This window comes from Scaptodrosophila lebanonensis, unplaced genomic scaffold, assembly GCF_003285725.1.
Source record: "Scaptodrosophila lebanonensis strain 11010-0011.00,11010-0021.00 unplaced genomic scaffold, SlebRS2 tig00000001-arrow-pilon, whole genome shotgun sequence".
Lineage (NCBI taxonomy): Eukaryota > Metazoa > Arthropoda > Insecta > Diptera > Drosophilidae > Scaptodrosophila > Scaptodrosophila lebanonensis.
In genome coordinates, this window is record NW_022060529.1 from 24561707 (window position 1) to 24581158 (window position 19452).

The 19452-nt window shown below is 38.8% G+C and overlaps 1 protein-coding gene across 2 annotated transcripts; it reads left to right on the forward strand.

Annotated features, from left to right (window-relative positions):
• The first annotated feature begins 1944 nt into the window (after positions 1-1944).
• Positions 1945-19137, forward strand: LOC115620308 (protein Teyrha-meyrha). 2 transcript variants are annotated; one of them, XM_030513505.1, is made up of 9 exons: positions 1945-2072; positions 10534-10803; positions 10883-11036; positions 16385-16953; positions 17368-17526; positions 17586-17883; positions 17950-18184; positions 18290-18500; positions 18718-19137. In XM_030513505.1, the coding sequence occupies exons 1-9, from the start codon at positions 1956-1958 to the stop codon at positions 18937-18939; spliced, it is 2235 nt and encodes a 744-aa protein (XP_030369365.1). In that variant the 5' UTR covers positions 1945-1955; the 3' UTR covers positions 18940-19137. The 2 variants fall into 2 exon arrangements, with proteins under 2 accessions (XP_030369365.1, XP_030369355.1); XM_030513495.1 differs by having other exon boundaries at positions 1956-2074; positions 10506-10803; positions 18290-18557.
• The last annotated feature ends 315 nt before the right edge of the window (positions 19138-19452 follow it).

Genomic DNA, 19452 nt, shown 5'->3' on the forward strand with positions numbered 1-19452 from the left:
TTGGTATGGCCATTTCAGACTTCATATTGCTCAATATTTTTCGTACTAGAATCTTTATGAATATAGTATGAAATTATCTCAAATAGATCTGCATAATAGCTCTAGACCATTTTGTACTTAATATTTCAAAGTAATTTTCCTACTTAGATATTCTGGAATTTGCAATAAATTTGAAATTCAAATTTATAATAGAGACACAAATAGACTAGAACTCCCAAGTGGGGTTTCAGCAGGTGTTACGTATAAATACAAAGCTATTAATATGACAAGTAGATATAATTAGTTGTTCACCAACATTGATAATTATTGAGAAATTTACGCAATTGTACATCAATAGTGGAAAATATCATTCTTTATAACAAAACGGTCTTGTAATGAAAGTATGTATGTATATATGTAAGTATAATATAATCAATCAATATATATAATATAGTCCTGCTATAATCGGTCGTTTATTAGGTATTCGAATACTTCAAAATACGTTCTTAAATTGGCATCGAACTTCCATAACAATTCCATACTTACCACATGTATGGACGTACTAGTATAGTACAACTATTGCTTGCATTCTCCTACCCAAAACTCACCAACAACTTGCCAATAACTTGCCACAGAAATGTGCTATATTAAGTGTCCAATGTATAAAAAGGCAACACAAGCTGCCAGCAGCGCTGCACTGCCGCAAAAAAAAATATATAAAAATCTCAAAGATACTTGCAGTCACTGTCCAGTCAACAACAACTACAACAACTACAGATACAACAACAACGAAATGCCAACAGCAAGCATATGCCAAAGTAAAAATGCTTCGCCATGAGTTTCAGCTTCATGCGCTGGTTTATTTACACAAAATGTCAGGCAATGGAACCCAGGTGGCTGCCAAGCTACAACAACACTAAGAACAACAGCAGCCAGCGGCAGACAAACAGGCGTAGAATAGCCAGAGATAAACAGACAAACAGGCGGATGGTCGGTTGGTTGGACAGTGGGCGGGTAGCCGGACACACAACCATTTTGGAATAATAATACACAAACAAACTGACTAAAGAGGTAAACATAATGTAAATTTTGAGCAGCAGTTGCTTGCTGGCTCTGCTGGTGGTGGTGGAGGACGCAGTTGCCTGATAAATGAAGCGCAACATATGGAGCGTACACAGTACACAGGGAGTAAGAGAGAGAGAGAGAGAGAGAGAGAGAGCGAGAGAGCAAGAGATAGGGAACCATATTGCCTGTAGCTGGATGTGCAAGCGAGCTAACAGTAGACTCAGGAACTGCTGAGCCAAACCGGTTCGACTTCGCAGCCAATCAACGAATGATGAAGGCGGCGATGTCAAATACACTGCGCAGCAGCAGCGACTGCGGCAGCGAAGAAAACTCGTTTTTATGGACTACACAGCAGCCAGCCAGGCGGCAGGGCTGTCAGACAGGGAGCTAGGCAGAGGCAGTCAGTTTGACTTTTGCAACGCGTTCGTGCGGGTGTTGCAAGTTGAGCGCGTACGGATTTTTGCTGCTGTTGGTGCTGATTTCTGCCGACGCGTGTGTCACGTGTCATAAACAAACATACATACATATAGTACATACATATGTATGCATGTAATTGCATATGTATATCCTCACACCTATGCATACATACATACGAGTATATGTATGTGTCGATTAAGGAGTTGATTAATAAAATTAACTTCGTTTTCATTTGTGCCACAGTCCCGACAAGTCACGCGCGTGCCACACAAAATGTCAATAGCAATTTTTAATGCGACTCACAATTAATAATAACCAAAAAAAAAAAAATACATAATAAATTGAAACTACTACAACAAAGTATCGAGTGAAAGTGGTGCAGCAAATGTTACGCATACGCCACGTTGACAGTGCCAAATTAGTTGAAACTAAATAAATAATACATCCCCACAGGCGGAGCGGCCGCTCTGCTCTGCCCCCCTTTGCTGGTGGTTATGGAAAGCAACGCATTTGGCAACAGCCATTTGCCTTCACAAGCGCTTGTTGTGCTCTCCGAGGCCGCTTCCGGCTTGCATGAAGCTTTGCGAGGACAACGTCCGTTTCCAGCAAGAGTAAGTAAATACAACCATTCCGAGGGGGGGAGAAGAGGTCAAGTGGTCCAGCGGGCAGGGGTGCGACATATTTATGACAAATGCTACCTCGCTGACTTCGCTTGCCATACAAAATTAAAATCATAAACTGTGCCGATCGGGGCAGTAGCCAAGTAGCCAACTTGGCCACCTATAAATCAGCACACCGGCCAACACAATGCTTATTGTAAAACAACAACAACAACAACTACTACTACAGTCAACAAGCAGACGAAGCATTGTAGCAAACAAAGTTCGATCTCAGCTTGGCAACATTCAAACCGTCCGAGAGACAGACAGACAGCCAGACAGTCAGTCAGCTTATGAGCGCATTGGCAGTGCTTCACATTCCAGCGCACGGAGCAACAACAACCACAACAGTATCTGAAACGGTTCGCGTTTAACCAAGTCGGACTGGCAATTCAGCGATCTCGGAATGCGTTTGCAAACGCCCCATTGTGTGCAGATTTTTGCGACGAACAGATTTATGATAGCTGTCTGATGGACGTAGGAGAAGGCCCGGTCGAGTAGAGAACCGGACCGCTGCATAGCTAAACGTTTTGCGACTACCGAAGGAGGCAGCGGCGGCGTTGCATTCGAGTCCTCCCCGTTCTTGTTGACGTTGTTGCTGTCATCATTTTAAACATGAGCAATAGTCTTGACGCTGATGCTACAAATGATGAAGAAGGGGGAGCTGATCAACTCGGACGAGCTGCCTCTTCGGCACTATGGCGCACCTAACTGGCGTTGTTTGAAACTGGATGGAAGTAGAGTTAAGATATGTTAAACATGACAACAATATGTCCAACGCTTTGGATGTGTGCTCGTTGATAGGAAAAGGAGCACAATGGCATGCTGGATGATCAGTTGGTATAATGCTAGAATTCAGAATTTCGGAAATTAAAAAAATAACTGCAATATCAGACTTTTTACGCAATTAAGTATGAAAATACGAAAATACCTGAACATACACAAAATTAGAGAATTCAGAGCAATCATATTCTAAGCCAGCGCTGAAGTATTAAGGAACAAATGGCATTTGGCCATTTATTTGAATGTATTAACTGCTTTGACTGCTTCTACATTACATTTAAACACTTGGGCGGATTAAATAGATGAATTGGGTGGTGGTATACCTTCATATTTAGCTCCAAAATGTAGATTTGTCGACTTAACCTAATTTTATTGTTTTATTGTCAAAACGCTCAGAAACGACTGAAGTAAATATAATCTAATGAAGTGGCCTTTTCTTTCACATCTTGGATATTCTGAATGCTCTAGTGAATGATGTTGCTAGTCATAAATTTAGCAAACAAAAAACCATTAACAATAAGTAATTTGAATTATTGATTCAATATTGATCCCAAAACATATCTTGTTTTATAAAAGACGAGCTAAGAAACTGTCTCCATCTGCACGAATGCTATATACGCTTGACTGTAATATAAACTTGTATACTTCATAGTCATGGATCGAGAACAATATTCCATTCTGTGTCCATACTATCTAATCTTTCAAAATGAAGTATTTTATACTAGTATTCTTTTAGTCACTATCCACAACTCATGAATGGTATTAAAAATATTTTGATAAAGAAACTCATTTTAAATTATACCTAATTCTGTTTTTACACGGTAGATTGGTTCCAGAAAAAACCGTGCAAAAAGACATTGATCATATGCAAAAATAGGTGATTGGTTCCTTATGTCTGAAATCCTTAAAAATCAGTGAAAAAACAACGATTTCTGTTTATTTTATTAAACCAGATACATACATACATAATGTGCATAACGACCCATATAAGAATGGTTTCATATACATATATAATTTCCATGACATTTTCCAAATACTATAGTGATCAGACATTGTCTGTGTCTATCAAAAAGAGCCTCGATGCAAAGTATTATACATACATATATGGTCTACCATTGTGCTTCAAATTCACACACAAAACACAATATATTCAATTCTAGTGCTGGATTTACGAATTTCATAATTTATTAAAAATGTTGTCCCTTAAGGATAGTTGTTTCGATGGCATTCACAAATTCTGAATAACAAGTTGTTAAAAAGGGTCATCGTTGTTCATCGCAGTTGGAGAAATATACATACATATATGGGTTGAACCTTTCGGAGGCATTTCGGTTGTATTCATAGTTTGATTATTCTATTGGATACTCAAAATTAAAATGAGATGTATAATCGTTGAATGGTTTTATTGGAAGTCCATCCATAACATGTGGACTTCCATTCTGTACTTAATTTAATACTGGCTTAGAACTGAACAGTTACAAAGACATTTTATTTCGACAGTGGCATCTTCTTGCCTTATCGCCTTTGTCATTCATGAGATCGTACTAAGACTTGTAGACTTAAGAGATTTTCAAATACTCATCTGGTCTTCCATAAAGAGTTCTCGCCAGTATACTCATTGCAGATATATGAGCAGGTCACTACATTGTTAAAGCCATACCGAATTGTGAAAATTTTGTTAGCATTCCCTCTGGATTTAGTTTACAAGTTCGTTTCATTATCTTTGTGTCAAACACCAAGTATACAAGTATATCCGACTAAACAGGCAATTGGAAAACCTGCTAATCATAATATTCCAACAAATATTTCACTCTATTCAAAGCACAAGTATCCCTTTCGGGTGTTCGCCACAAAATTTATAGCCATGCGCAAAATCGAACAATAAAAATTAATAATATCAAGTTGAGCGGGCATATTAAATCCAATGTCAAATGGTTTAATGTCGCCCTCACGGCACAGTACGAGAACGAGGACATGCACACATTTTAACCACCATCAGACGGGCGGGTGGACGAATAAAAAAGTCACCATAACAATTTTGTAACCACAACAACGACAACAACAAAGGTAAACAGACGGACGCAAAAAATACTATGGCTGTGGCGCCCCGGCCCCTGCCACCCCGGCGAGCAACGTGCAGAAAATTATGGGACAGGCAGACAACACATGAAATATAATTTTTTCCCGGCACTTATTAAATACGTGTAGCTGTGTTTTTGTTAGTGCGAGAGCGAGTATGTATGAGTGTGCTTAATTTAATTTATAGCAATTCATCAGGAGGTAGCACCAAGTGCCCAGGCAGCCAACCATATAACAAGCAGTCCGAGCGATTAATGGTGTTGGTACAAGTGGACAGCAGAAGGGAATTCAGTTCGAGGCGATCTGCAATCTACGTGAAACCTAGGAATGAAGGCAAATTTGAAAACTGAACCAGCATATCTTTTAATCTTAAATTTCAATTATTTCGCTTTTCTTAAAAACAATATGAATTTACAAGTGAGGTAAAGATATCTTAATGTTAAACAGGCAGCTTAGACTTTTCTACTTAATTTAAAAAAAATGGAGAAATATAAAAAGTTGAAGAACAATTGTGACGGGAAAGCGGGAAAAAGTATACAAAAAACCCATACTCTTAATGACTTAAACCTAACTTAACACTCAACTAACTTAATACCATTTTTTGTTGTTGTTTTATAAATTATATATTGTATTAGCAAAGTCAGGTTTTTAAATATATATGTATGTATGTATTTATTTTAACAAAGCACACTTTACGTTTACAACCGTCTTGCATAAGGAAAGATTAAAAAGTGATGTTCTCTTTATTACTTGTGTACCTCTGAGAGCGAGCATGCTCTCAGTGTGTACACTAATGCTTATTAAACTATGGATAAGAGTGTGTACACCCTTACTTTCTATGGTGAGTAGAGTAACGGCCAGCATCTGTTTCGATTAAACTTTCCATCACTTTTAAATGTTTGTTTGAAGAAACCAAGTATACCAAGCAAAGTATTGGAAAATCGTGTTCAGTTAAAAAATATTATTTTGAAAATTGTTTGACATCATCTGACATTCCCCTAACATAGATTATGGGTGCATGCTTAATATTTTATTAAGTGAAATCAATTTCTCATAAATACAAGTATATGTAGCTTTGAACAAATTCGTTCTAATTTACAAGTAAATGAATAGCTGTTTTTTTTAGTAAAAAAAACTGTTGTTTATTAAAAATGTATATGCCTGTATGTGAATTCTTTTAATTCAATACAATTCTAGTTAAGCCAAATATTTGTATTTTTTATTTGGAAATGAATTTTGAAAATGGTTTTAAAAAATATTTATAAACCTAATAAGATTTTGTTTTCTGGTGCTTAATGGACACATCGTACACACTTCCTTTCCTCTCCCCTTCCTCCTCCTCCTTTCCTCCTCTCATTGTTGATAGTTGGACAAAAAAAAAAAAACAAAACAGTGAACAAGCCTAGGCTTATGCAGCAATATTTCTTACTACGACTGCCAAACCAAGCTTGTAAGTCAAAATTGCCGTTTAGAACCATAAATCGAGGCATTTAGTGAGAGAAAATTGCCAATTGCTGGCTCAAGTTTTTCTAGCTTGGCCACAAATTGAGATTTATTTGCGGCGTGTTGAGAGTCTTTATTTGTGTCTCTTCTACTTTATTGGCAACTTAAATGAAATTGGCAATTGTATGTATAGAATGGCTCGCTGCTCGTTATCGTGTTGTTGTAATTAAGCCATTATTGCTGTCTGCTTGTGTAGCAGAGAGTTGCAAGCCAACAACATACAACATTGTACTTGTGCTATGTATCTACAAGTTTGCTAAGCTGGCCGCTTCGCACAGCTGCCTGGCATTGACACCAGCCCCATGATAAATGCCAATAATTCAAGTGTTAAAAGCAAACAAGCGCATTATGCAAATCTCTGCAATGCTAACAACCCTCAGCGAGGAATTTTCATTTTTGGTAACAAATCACCCGGCTACATTTTTAATGCCTCTAATAGAAAAGCAAACAATGAGAGAGACGGGACGCCAGTAGCTACCAGATTCAGAGGGTGTATGAGCACAAATACCAATGGGGGGGTGGGGAGTAAAACGACACCTGCTGCCTTGATTAACACGCATAAATCAATAAGTGGGCAAATATTAGCGCAACTCATTAAAAACGCATCTCCAGCGCTGGCAGCTTTCCAAGTCGGCACAGCACACAGCCATATTCAAGGGCCACAGTGGTTGACCACTCGAGGCAGTCCCCAGCAGCCCCATCATGGACACAACCACGACCAGAGCTTTGCATGTACCCCCACCAAGCGGGTCACACATGTGTGCCAGACATTTAATCAGTGCCACTCATTGGGGCTTAAGTGTGTTTAGGCAAAGTGCAATTCATACAATGGCGATACGCACGTTGACCAAACAACCCGCCCTCGTCCTGACACCCACCCACCCACTCACCCACTCATACAGATTGCAATTTATAATTGTCTAATGGGTGCCGTGATGACTTGCATTTGTTTGTGGCAACAGCTTTTAAACATTTTGGCACTCATTAGCAACAGGAATAAGAACAATCTGCACGGCCATGGAGGCATATGATGATATGGTTACTGATATGAAGCAATCTGTTTTGGATTTGTCAGTAAGCTGAACTGAGGTGCTAAGTTTTGTGTGTCAACGTTTCGATAAGCGTTAATTTATGGGAAAATTGTCGCTACTACTTCTATGCTTCTACGAAAAGGGAGTAAACTGAGACTAATGATACACAGGGGTATAAAGAAAACTCCTGACATTTCGGCTGCAGTTGTTTTTGAAATCTCAAAGAAAAATACGTCGGTGCTACAGAACTTCGAAGGATTTCATTTATTAGAACTTTCCCTCCCACAGCTGACTGACTATGAAGTAGTCTAAGAAACTAAATAGGGTTGACAGCGCACGAAACTAAACCTGGCAGTTCCGTATTTTCATATTTTTCTGTTCTCGTTCCCAGTTTTAGTAAATTAGCTACTTAGCATAAAATATTATTAAAGAGTTTTTTAGATAATTAAACGCAATAATTTAAAGTTATTTTCCATCAATACGAGACATACGAGATCCCTCCCAGAAGAGATTTCTGTGGCACTGAGAATTGATTTTGAGGCGAAATTTGGAATACCTACATAGTCCATACTTATAACGGACAACAGCATTTTCTGAGTTAGACTATTTTATATTTATTATTTACTCAAATAATTAAGACTGTCATCCACAAAAGAAAATTGTAAGTATAGATAAGTAATAGAACTCAAGTATTGATGAACATAAAAAATTGGAATCATTTCCAAATTGTGGCACCTACACATTTAACCATTTCTTTCCGGTAGCAATTTCATATTTAATAGGGTTGTTTTTATGTTTAATATTTTCACATCTGACTTAAATGCCCTCATTTCTTGCATAGCCTCATAAAACTCTAACCTATCCACTCTTATGGGCACCTAAGAGTATGGGTTTCTGAATGACTCTATAGATTCTGTTCCCTGACGTTGCCCTTTCACAGACTAAGTAAGCGTAAAATTTGCGCATAAATATGCGCATTAAATGGCAGCTTGTAAAAATTATGCGCTCTACATGACTTGGCGTAAAAATTATGCAATTATGTATACGTGTATGTGATGGGTGTGAGTAAAATCTTGAAGACTAGCAAGAGATGCTAAGAAAGAAACATTCTTAGCACAAATAGAGACACATGGGTAGAATGTGTAGAGAGTAGTAAAAAATAAAGATCTCCAAAAAATTACTATCTTTAAATACTGTAACTTCATCGACCAATTTCTTAAAGCATATTCGGATTGCAATATTCTAAAATACTTTCCGATACATACTTGTCGAATCTGAACTATAACTTGTGAAATTCTAATTTCACATATATAATATTTTTATAACTTTTATAATTGATTTTAATTTATATTGAAACTATTAAAAATATTATTTAGATTATTCTTAAAATGGATGAAGAATATTTGGAACAAAATTCTTCCACTATCTACATTCGAATACCTTTAAACCATACAGATCGCGACAATCAGCCTGTTACAATCATTACTCATTTTTTAAACGGTCATCGAAACAATATGATTTAAACAGAGTAGTAAGAAATAAAGAGCTACAACAAATTACAATATTTAAGTACTGGAAATTAATCGAAACCATTTCTTAAAACATTCTAATTGCAGTATTCTAAAATAATTTCCGATATACTGGCGTACTTTTCGTATCTGAACTGTAACCTGTGAAATTCTGTAAAAAATTAATCATTTTGTAATTGTTTTGAATTTTTCATTGAAACTATGAAATATATTATTTTGATTATTCATTAAAGATATGAACTATATTTTGAACAAAATTCTATCAACATCTACATTCCAAAACCTTTATAACTTTTTAGTTCGTTTTACTGAACAACGAAATTTTGGTTTATTACAAAAATATAACGCATTATTTAAATTCATATGAAGTTCATATTTAAGTATCTTTAATCCAAATAGCTTAGATTTAGAAATCATAATTTATATGCAGGTATACGTTATAGGGAACTTTTGTCTTATATACTTATAATACTTGTAAGTATATCCAGGATTCGAATAAAGATATTTTTTTAAGAAGACAAATTTTTGGGATTCCAATCTCGAAAATGTATGTTCGCTATATCGCACCAATAATCTGGCTGATTTGTTTTGAAAGTTTGAAATGAAATAATATTTTGTATGTTGCTATCCGCTGTCTCCACCAAGTATTTTTACTTCACTCAGAAGTTGAAATGAATAAATTTCAACTTTTCAAGCCTTAATTAATGCGTGAACTTAGCACGTACCTATGAAATATCCTAGTTTTCTAAAAAACAGTTTTTATCGTTCCTGTTTAATGGGAAAAAAACATTTGAAATCTAAGAAATGGTATTACATACGGTATAGAAAAAGGATAAATAAATCTAAAACAAAACAAACGTTAAGAATGTTTCCAATGAGGGGGAAATGTTTAATTTACGACAAATAAATGTTAAACGGCGCAAAATTGAGAGATTTTCGAGTGACGATATTGGGGCATAAACTGTGTCATGCGTGCGAGGGGTGGGGGCTGTGCGATTGGAATGGAAATGGGGTGTAAAATAACGAGAAAAATTCGCACCACACACACACACACATACACACATGAGGGCTTTGTAAATGATATGGGGTGTGTGTGTGTGTGTTTGAGGGTCGGGCACCCGATGATAAAAACAGCAAAGGATAAACACTGGGAAAGCGTTTATAACAAATTGAGCCAAATGAGTGTTAAGCGGCAGACAGACAGACAAACAGGCAGGCAGGCAGGCAGACAGACAAGCAGACTGACGAAGAGATGCGACATAAGCGACGACATGTGTGACAAGTACTAAACCCACACACACTCATGGATACATAATTTGCAAAAATTTACATACAAATTTGTCTGCAGTGGCGGACAAAGTTTGCTTGAGTGGAAAACAAAATGCTGGCAAGTGGATGTGGGAGCTCGGGACACTATACAAACGATTACTTGTACATCAAAGTTGCTCTACATGTCTCTCCATTATATTTCTCGGTCCGCTCCTGCAGCTACCTGACGCCAAAGATCTACATAACATGTCACTAGTCGGCAACTACGGCACGCACTTGCTGCACAACTTCCATCCGCATCTGCTGCAGACCCTCAACCATGGTATGCTGGCAGCCAATGGGGCTGCGGCTGCTGCAGCCGCCGCCGGAGCTCCCGCCAGTTACTTTGCCAGCGAGCGATCGCCGCTGGGCAAACACTCAGTGCTTTCCAACTTCTCATTGCCGTCGGCCTTCTCGCCACCCAAATACATTGGCATATCGCTGGATCAGGTGAGTTCAGGCAAAGGCTTCTTTCTAATCGCGATAGATTGACACTTGTCATAATTGGATTTCTTTGGCATCTTCACAGAATCTCTTCAATGGCAGCGAATCCTTTCGCACGGACTCGGCCAGCCCCACATGCACATCACATGAGTCCATGGAGGGCTCACAGGATTACGATGCCGTTGAGAAGGGTGAAAGTCCGCGCAGCAATAACTCTCAGGATCCCCGGGATTTGAGACGTAAGTTCGGGCTGCCTAAAACAGGGTTGGGCTTGTACTTTTATATTTACTTTACAAATTTGCATGTTGCAAATATTTTGCGATAAACGTGAAAAACGTCCGGAGGAAGGGGGCTTGGTGGCTGGGCGAACGACAGCCTTTTTGATAAAAATCTTCCTGTATTTGTTTCAATTCCACTTGCACACATTTTTTTCCTTATTTTTGGTGCGCAATTTTAACGCTTCAGTAACTTAACTTTGACAGGCAGGCAGGCGAAAAGGAGTGGGGCGGCTCGAAGGTCGATGGGCAGGCCGCTGGCAGTGGAGGCGTTTTACTTTTTTATTAGTTTTTCGCATTCATCCAGACATTTAAATCAATTTAGAAATATTTTGTTAGCTATATCTGAGGGCAGTGGCCACTTATCTGGGTTTAAGCTGATCAAAGCCGTTCGTCCGAGCCAAAAGCAGAAATCCAAATGCTAATTGTCCTCACGCTTTAGTTATTGCAAAATTTTAAAAAGTAGTAACGACAGACACAGTCTTAAAGCATAAAACATTTAGATTTTCCACTATTTCCAACAGATTTGTTTGGAAATTTTAAAATTATACCAGAGTCGCATTTAAGTCAAAAAATCTGGTATCTACTTACAATAACCGATTAGAAATTTAGCTTAAGACAGTTTAAAACTAGAAAATCGAATTAGCAGCAAAATAAATGTGTTTATATAATAATTTAAATATTTATTTCATTTATTAAATTCGGAATTGTATTTCGTTTTCTCTCTTATAATTAGAAATTCAAAATAATTGATATTTGGGTCGAACATTCACGATTCATTTAATCAATGCAAATCAATAAATCCAATATTGCTATCATGGATTCTATGGCGCGAAAAGGAAGCAAAATTGGCATCCTTTGTTGAAAAGTAGGTTATCAACTTTTAAATTTAAATATAAATAGCGACACAAATGGATACGATAAGGAATCGTGTACTTATAGTTTTTTGTCATCATCTAATTCTAATTATGGTGCTATCTCTAAGAATTTATGTGCTTTTTTGTATGTCCCTCAATGATCCATCTATCAATATTTAAAATTAACATTGCTGATTTGGCATTACTTCTCGTCTTTAAATCCAGCCATGTAAATACATTCTCTGTATTCAGAAGAAGCAATAGACTTGAATATAAGTATATACATGGTCTATTCAAAAGAAAAGGTGAATTTGGATTTTATAAGTATTTTTTTATTTATCAATATCCATTTTATCCCCGTTAAAACAATCCACCTTAGATATAATGCACTTATACCAGCACTTCTTTGAATCCTAGAAGCACTTCTAAAATGCGCTTTTCGGCATGGCTTCGGTATGGCCATCAGCTCGTTCTTCGATTTTATCTCATCAATTGTGGCAAAACGCTTTACTTTAAGTGGTCTCTTCAGTTTTGGGGATAGGAAAAAGTCGCAGGGAGCCATAAGCGACATGGCATAGTTGCATTATATCTGAGGAGAATTGCTTTGAAAGGGACAAGATATTGATGAATAAATAAATACTTTTCAAAGCAATTCAAAATTTATATGTTTTTGAACAGACTATGTACAGCGATATACACGCAAGGGTTCCAAAACTTTCTTGTAGTATTCCTTAGTAACCGTATTTTTTCATTGATCGTATGCATAAGTTATTTTTTAAATGCATCGTGCATTATATAAACAAAATTTGGTAAAAGCTACCTACGCCCTTGTATATGTTTATGTCTAATTGCATATGGATACCCAGCTGCCGAGGTCTGTCTCTCCTATTTAAAGAACAGTCACTAGTTTACGTTTTCACATAATTTGTCAGCTAAAACTTTTTCACTTTTCATGAAATTATTTTTTTTGCGAGCACACACAACCTTTCCTCAACAGTTCACTTTTCTCTACTTTTGAGAATGCACCTCTGTTCCATCGCTATAATCCCCCTTCCTGCATTTCTACATGAATACTAAATTATTTATCATCGAAACTATGTATATTGAGTTGGACGGCTTTTTCTAGTAAATTACTCATTTTTATCCCAGGTGTTGCACTCTTTTCTCAAAATGTTACAACTATAGGTATAAATCTCATCACATATTATTTAAAGCTCCCTTTCCTGTTTTTTCGATTCATTTTCAAAAGCAGACAAACGTACTCTCGTACCATTATTTGCATTTGCGCTTAAAACAAATAACCCCGCCTCTTACATAGCTAAGTATTTGCATGTGTGTGCCAGAACTTTGTTTGTCTTTGGGATTTAGACAGTGAGACTGGCTTACTTAAGCCCCTTAATTAATTTATATAAATAATACGATTTTAATTAGCTGCGTTTTATGTGAATTGGGTCATCTATACTTGTATACACATATCGATTGTATGACCGATCTGTATCCCCGATATACTGCTGTGTGATAACTAAGATAACGGTTTGTTGCCTTCACACTTTGCATTCCAGTTACCTGCTACCACCACATACATACATACATAATCGTATACTCGCAGCATACCCCTAACACGCGTTGCAAACTGTTTAGTGCCAAAAGCCAACTCGAGGCAACTCGAGGCATTTCAAATATTTATTTTCGTAAAGGGTTGGCGAAGGGTGCCCATAAAGTGTTTTGAGAATGGCAAGCTGCTTATTGAAATGTAGCGCTCACAACCCCAAACTCCAAGCGGAAGCCCAACCCTTGCCGCACTTCACAACAAAGTCAAACCACAACGCATCCTTTCGGCACGAACGACGTCGACGACGGCCCTCTGAGCTAATTACTCTGCCGATGGCTGACTCAGATGAGAGAGAGGCTAAGTCAAGCAAACACGCGACTGCACTTGAGCCAATTATAATTCTAGCCCCCACCCCATCCCCTACCCTCCCCATCCATCTGCTTAACGACATTCTCGTAAAATTCATAATGCCTGCTCATTTGTTGCCGCCTTTTTCTGCTAGTGCTCCTGCATATCCCTTCAAAGGATGCGCCGCACGTCACATGGCAAGTGTGGCAAATCGCTTTGATTGCATTGTTAGTATTGTGATGTATTATATTCAATGCACACTTGGAATTTTCATATTAATTTCTGTAATATTAATGGCAAAGCAGCAAAGAAAAAACACGAAACGCATATTTCATATGCGTGTCCGCCCCTTTGGGACATGTTATGAAATTTTTGGCCAATGTTTAAATGGCAACCGCGGCTGTTTTTGTTGGGCGGTTGTTTTTGTTACGCCATACCTAAACCACATTCATATAACAAAGCAGGAACAGTAAAACATGTTGAACTAACACCACCAAGTCACTTATTTTTTGCAGCCCCATCTGATACATCGTTCAGACGGAATAGTATTGCTGATAGGGTTTATCCAACTGTGTTAGCTGCCCTATTTAAGGCTTATTGCGCAACCTAAATGGCTGTTTAACTAAATGGGGTTTATAAAATAAATGAAGAGCATTTAAAATACGTTGACATTCCTTCTTACTTTCATTTTATTTACCAAATGAAATGATACATTTGGAAGGAAGATTCATAGTTAGATTAATTATAGAAAATAAATAAACATGGAAGATCCTTTTAATTAAATATTGCAATAAGAAGCAACTCATAGTTCATTTAATCGATGTTTAACATTTTTTATAAGAATCAATTTGTTTGTGAAATATTTGTTAAATATTTAAACTAGCACGTCATTATTTGAAAGCAATAATGACAACTTTTGACGCAAAGGAGAGCGAAAAGTAGCTGACCAATTTCCCAAAAACAAAAAAGTGTGCAAAAAGGATATATTTAAAGAAATAGCTTTTTCAACATTTATCACATTGATTATAACGTTTAATGCTCGATTTTTTATAATTTTATCTAGGTTTATCTAGCTCTTAAATAAAATAAAAATACTCCTTCCAATCTTATGTAAATATTTAGAAGAAACTTCGTAGCTGTAACAGAATTTTCATAATATTGGTTTTCATAATATTGGTGCATTTTGTTTGGTGTAGAAGTTAGTTCGTCTAATGTGACTTGCACCTTCACTTTCAAATTCTTGGCCAAATGGCACTACTCGCTCGTCCGTGTCACTGCTGTGTAGCCAGGACTTACATTTTCGGAATCCACACATGCCGGCAGGATTACATTAGAAACTTTACATTTGAAAAGATGGTAGTTTTGTTTAGACTAGTGGTGGCACGGGCAGGCATAGATAAAAACAATGATATATTTACGTAGTTTTTATATACAAGTTGGCAATATTAAAACAAAAAACAAGTATTTCTGGAAAGCTACTTCTACAATTTCGAAATTTACCGCAATTGGTTTAAAAAATGATCAGATTAGACAGAGAAAAAGCCCAGCTGGCAACACTGCTTTCAATCGGCTAACGATTAATCGATTTTGTTTTTGAGAAAATCGAAAAAGATCGATGCAGTCGACTTTGATCATCTTGCAACGCTACAAATAATATTATTACTTAAGATTTGTCATTGATATCATTTAATACCTTACTAAAATAAAGTAGAACATTTTATAATAATAAAGAAGATGTCGCTATTTTTGCAGACTGCAACTCCTTGCTCGCTGCGACCAAATGTTTTTATTCACTCAGAGGGTAGCCAAATTAACGTAAAAAATAAAATAGAATTCGTTAGACTGGTTCAACATTTGAACCAGACTGAACCAACTCTTTGCTTTTAAATACGGTTTTCAATTGGATGAAAAATGCAAGTTGTGGCAAAACCGAGCTGCTAGTTACCATTACGTGTTATTCCTGTATGTGGCAACAACAAAAACAGCCATTGTCAGCAACAATTGCGGCTTGGCCAATATAATTTTTATTTATATATATTTTATATTATTTTAATTGCAGCCACCGAGTCACGTGCAGATCACAGTTTGCATTTATTGTGGTCGCTGTCCGGGTCGGTTTGCTTGGATGCCTGGCCGACTCCGGGTCTGGTTCCGTGCGTCTGACAGTTAGTCAGAGCCGAAACAGGGTAGGGGGAAGTGGAAGTTACCGTGTCCGATATACGAGTCCGAGCAGAATTAATTGACGACTGCTACAGCCACACTAAGTACGTGTTAAAAATATGTAGCATGCAATTAGAAAATGCCAGAGAGAAATTTATGGTTGAATTGAAGGGGGGGGCAGGGGGTAGCAGTGTTGGAATTTTCAATTGCCAAACTTGAATCAATGCGAGGGTTACTCGGGGGCTGTGTGCGGCGGAAAGGGCACACATATTTTCCGGCAGGCTGCGCACATTTAATTTTTATTGCTTTACGCGACTGATTGATGTATGCGGGAAATGGTTAGACTAATGTAATGCCAATAACTACAGCAACAAGCTACACTTGCTACTTGACAGATCTGCACAATGCGAGCAAGGCACACACTGTGGCCTCCTCCTCTTCCAGCTCCAGCTCCTGCTCCACCAGTTCGGTTGTGGCCGCCATCAGCACGGCTGCCTCGATGGCCAACAGCAACAGCAACAACAGCGTGACCGTGAGCACGCATTTGGCGCATCAACCACCGCTATCACACCATCATCATCACCAGCATCATGTAACGGCGACACCCACGCATCACATTACCGTCCACTCCCACGCACACCCACACCCGCTCTCCCACCATGCAGCGCATCATGCGGCACTGGCCAGCCTCAGCATGGCCGGGCTGCGGGCCGTACCCGGTGGCCTAAGCCTGGTCAGCGGTCTGACTGCGGCCGCAGCTGGTGGTGCTGTTCCCGAGCTTTGTCCCGTGTGCGGCCTCAAGCTGACGGCTGAAGAGTGGCACACACATTTTCTCACCGAGCTCGACAGACTTTACAAGCTTAGTGCCGGGTTCGAGCGCGCCAATCTGCAGGCCACCTACATGTTCGCGCCTCCATGTCCGGCACAGGAGAATGCCATTCGCACCAGTCACAATCGCTGGGAGGTAAGTGCCACTTTTTTACCTTAAACAGCTACTATTCATTTCATACTTTAGCATCTTACTGATATCTTTTTCGGTTTTTAATTAGGCCCCAAGAACATTTCCTGATCCAATTGCATGTTTCGAATATGTTTATGTCTCCAAAAATATATCATACATCATAATATAAACGTTAGCTTTTATGCATCGTGGATCTTAATGTGCTTTACCTTGATTTTCTCCAAAAGAGAGAATCATTAATTCTCATTTTCAAACCCCTGTAATTGCAGATATTTTAGTTTTTTATACCCTGTACCCAAAGGGTATACTAGTTTTAGACCTATTTGTAATCAAAAGATCTTCTGTTTCCGTAGTAGTTTCCGAAGTACTTCAAGAACCAATGCACCTATTTAATTACCCAATTCTATTTTGATGCAGACGTTTCAACGAATACGCAACAACCGCCAGAACCGGTTGCGACTGAAGGTGCGGAAGCGCAAGTTCGGCGAAATGTACATGATGGAGAGTCTCTACTGCAGCTCCTGTCCCATATGCAAACGGAAATATGCACTGGAGGCGGGAAAACTGCCCTCCGAGGTGCGCAGCATAGTCCTAAACCCAGTCATTTTCATCTTATATATTTAAACACTTTGCAGGAAGAGGGTAAAATGCAGGATGAAATCGAAACCGTCGATGTGGAGAGCTGCAATGACGACGTGCCTGACTCGGGCTCCGAGCTGCCAAGTACTGCACAGGCTGCTGGCTCAAATGCCCAGTTGCACAGCAGCCACGCACAGCCGGGCAAGCTTGATGGCATACTCTACCGCACGGCCTGTGTCATTAACCAAAAGGACGTGCACAGTGATGAGCAGGATGTGACCACCAACGCCAGCAGCAGTAGCTGGCAATCGGAGGTAGCCAATCAGGCGACTACAACCCAGGCACATATCAGCGGTGAGTAGAGCTACGGCTTAATTAGCCGACACAGAGCTCAACGAATCTCTAAAACCCCACCCACAGTGAAAAACGTCAACGAGCTGTCATCCACAACGCATCACTACTACAACGCGGATTCCTGCGGCGTTGGCGTCAGTGAGCACAGCAATAAAGAGCTAATTATGGATACGGCATCGTGCCAAAACGACAGCGACGAGGATGTCATTGTCGATGATGACGAGACAGTGAAACTGACAAGCAAGTCAACGGGCTACAGTAAACAGTCACGCAGGCAGGAGGAGAACGTGGGAAGCAGCAGGTATGATCCATTGCAAGAGAATCACAAGCCAAATCAATCTTCCAGGCATTAGCTTATTTATGTTAATACCGATAACAATTAACAACTCTTCGGTTTCGTCTGCAGAAGCCTGGAAAATATATCCCCCGCTGAAGAGCGTCCGCGCTCAGAGCCCCAAGTCAGCAGCACCGAACCTGGCCCCATGGAGATCGGTCACAGCAACAACAATAACAATAATCCGAACACAGCCACCAAATATGGCGAGCATATGGATAGCAGCAGTCTCTCACAACTCTCCGCCATGGGCGTGCCGGGATTAACGCAATTGGACACAAAGGTGGGAATTAGTTCGGATTTAAAACCGGACGATGAAAACAAATGTTTCATTTGTAAGGTAATTTGAGTTTGCTTCAGTTCTCTTTAGTCGTCTATGTATCACCGCACCATCTCTCCGCTGCACTTTTGCATGCCCAGATTACGCGTCCCTATGCTTCACAACTCTCTAACCTCAGCTTTCTGTCTTTCTCACCCCCCCGTCTCGCTCTCCCTTCAAGACAGGCATAAAAGATCTCAACACCGATGCATTTCTACGCGGTCGTAACTTCTACTTTCATCAAAGCTGTGCCAATGTTATGAGCAGCTACCGTCTCAACAAGGAGCTGATTAGCCAAGCCCAACAGCGCGCCTCCGAACCCCCCACGACGGCAGCCACACCCCGAAGTCTCTCTCCCGCACAATCGCCCCAACAGAGTGTTCCCTCAAATGTTGCCGAGTAGATGTGGCATGATGGCATGGATGTGGATGTGGATGTTGGTGGGTGCGGCAGTTGCAATCAAAGCGTGAATTTATTAAAATTAATATAAATAGTATATTGAGCGTTACTGTACGAGAATAGCTAATGAGCGCGAAGCCTCTTTTTTTGAGCATTTCATCGTGAGACAAATGTCTGGGCTCGCCTAAAACTAGGCAACGGTTTTTCGCACTCGCCTACAATTGGCGCGCAATCTATTATTTTTGATTTCTGATTTTATTTTTCGGGATCTAAAAATCAAAAAGCATATTCAAATTGCATTCAATAATTGAACTTACAAAACATGTATTTAGCAAAATAATTATATATGTATGCAGTGGAGTTTTGTTTTTAAATATGAACATCCCCGATGTGCTATAATTGTTAAATAAATCCCCATAAATAAGCAATTTAGTTATAAATTTAAGCGTAAATATTTATGAAAAATCTAATAAAAATGAAATAATACAAAATGTGCATAAATTCTTCCTATTGTTGT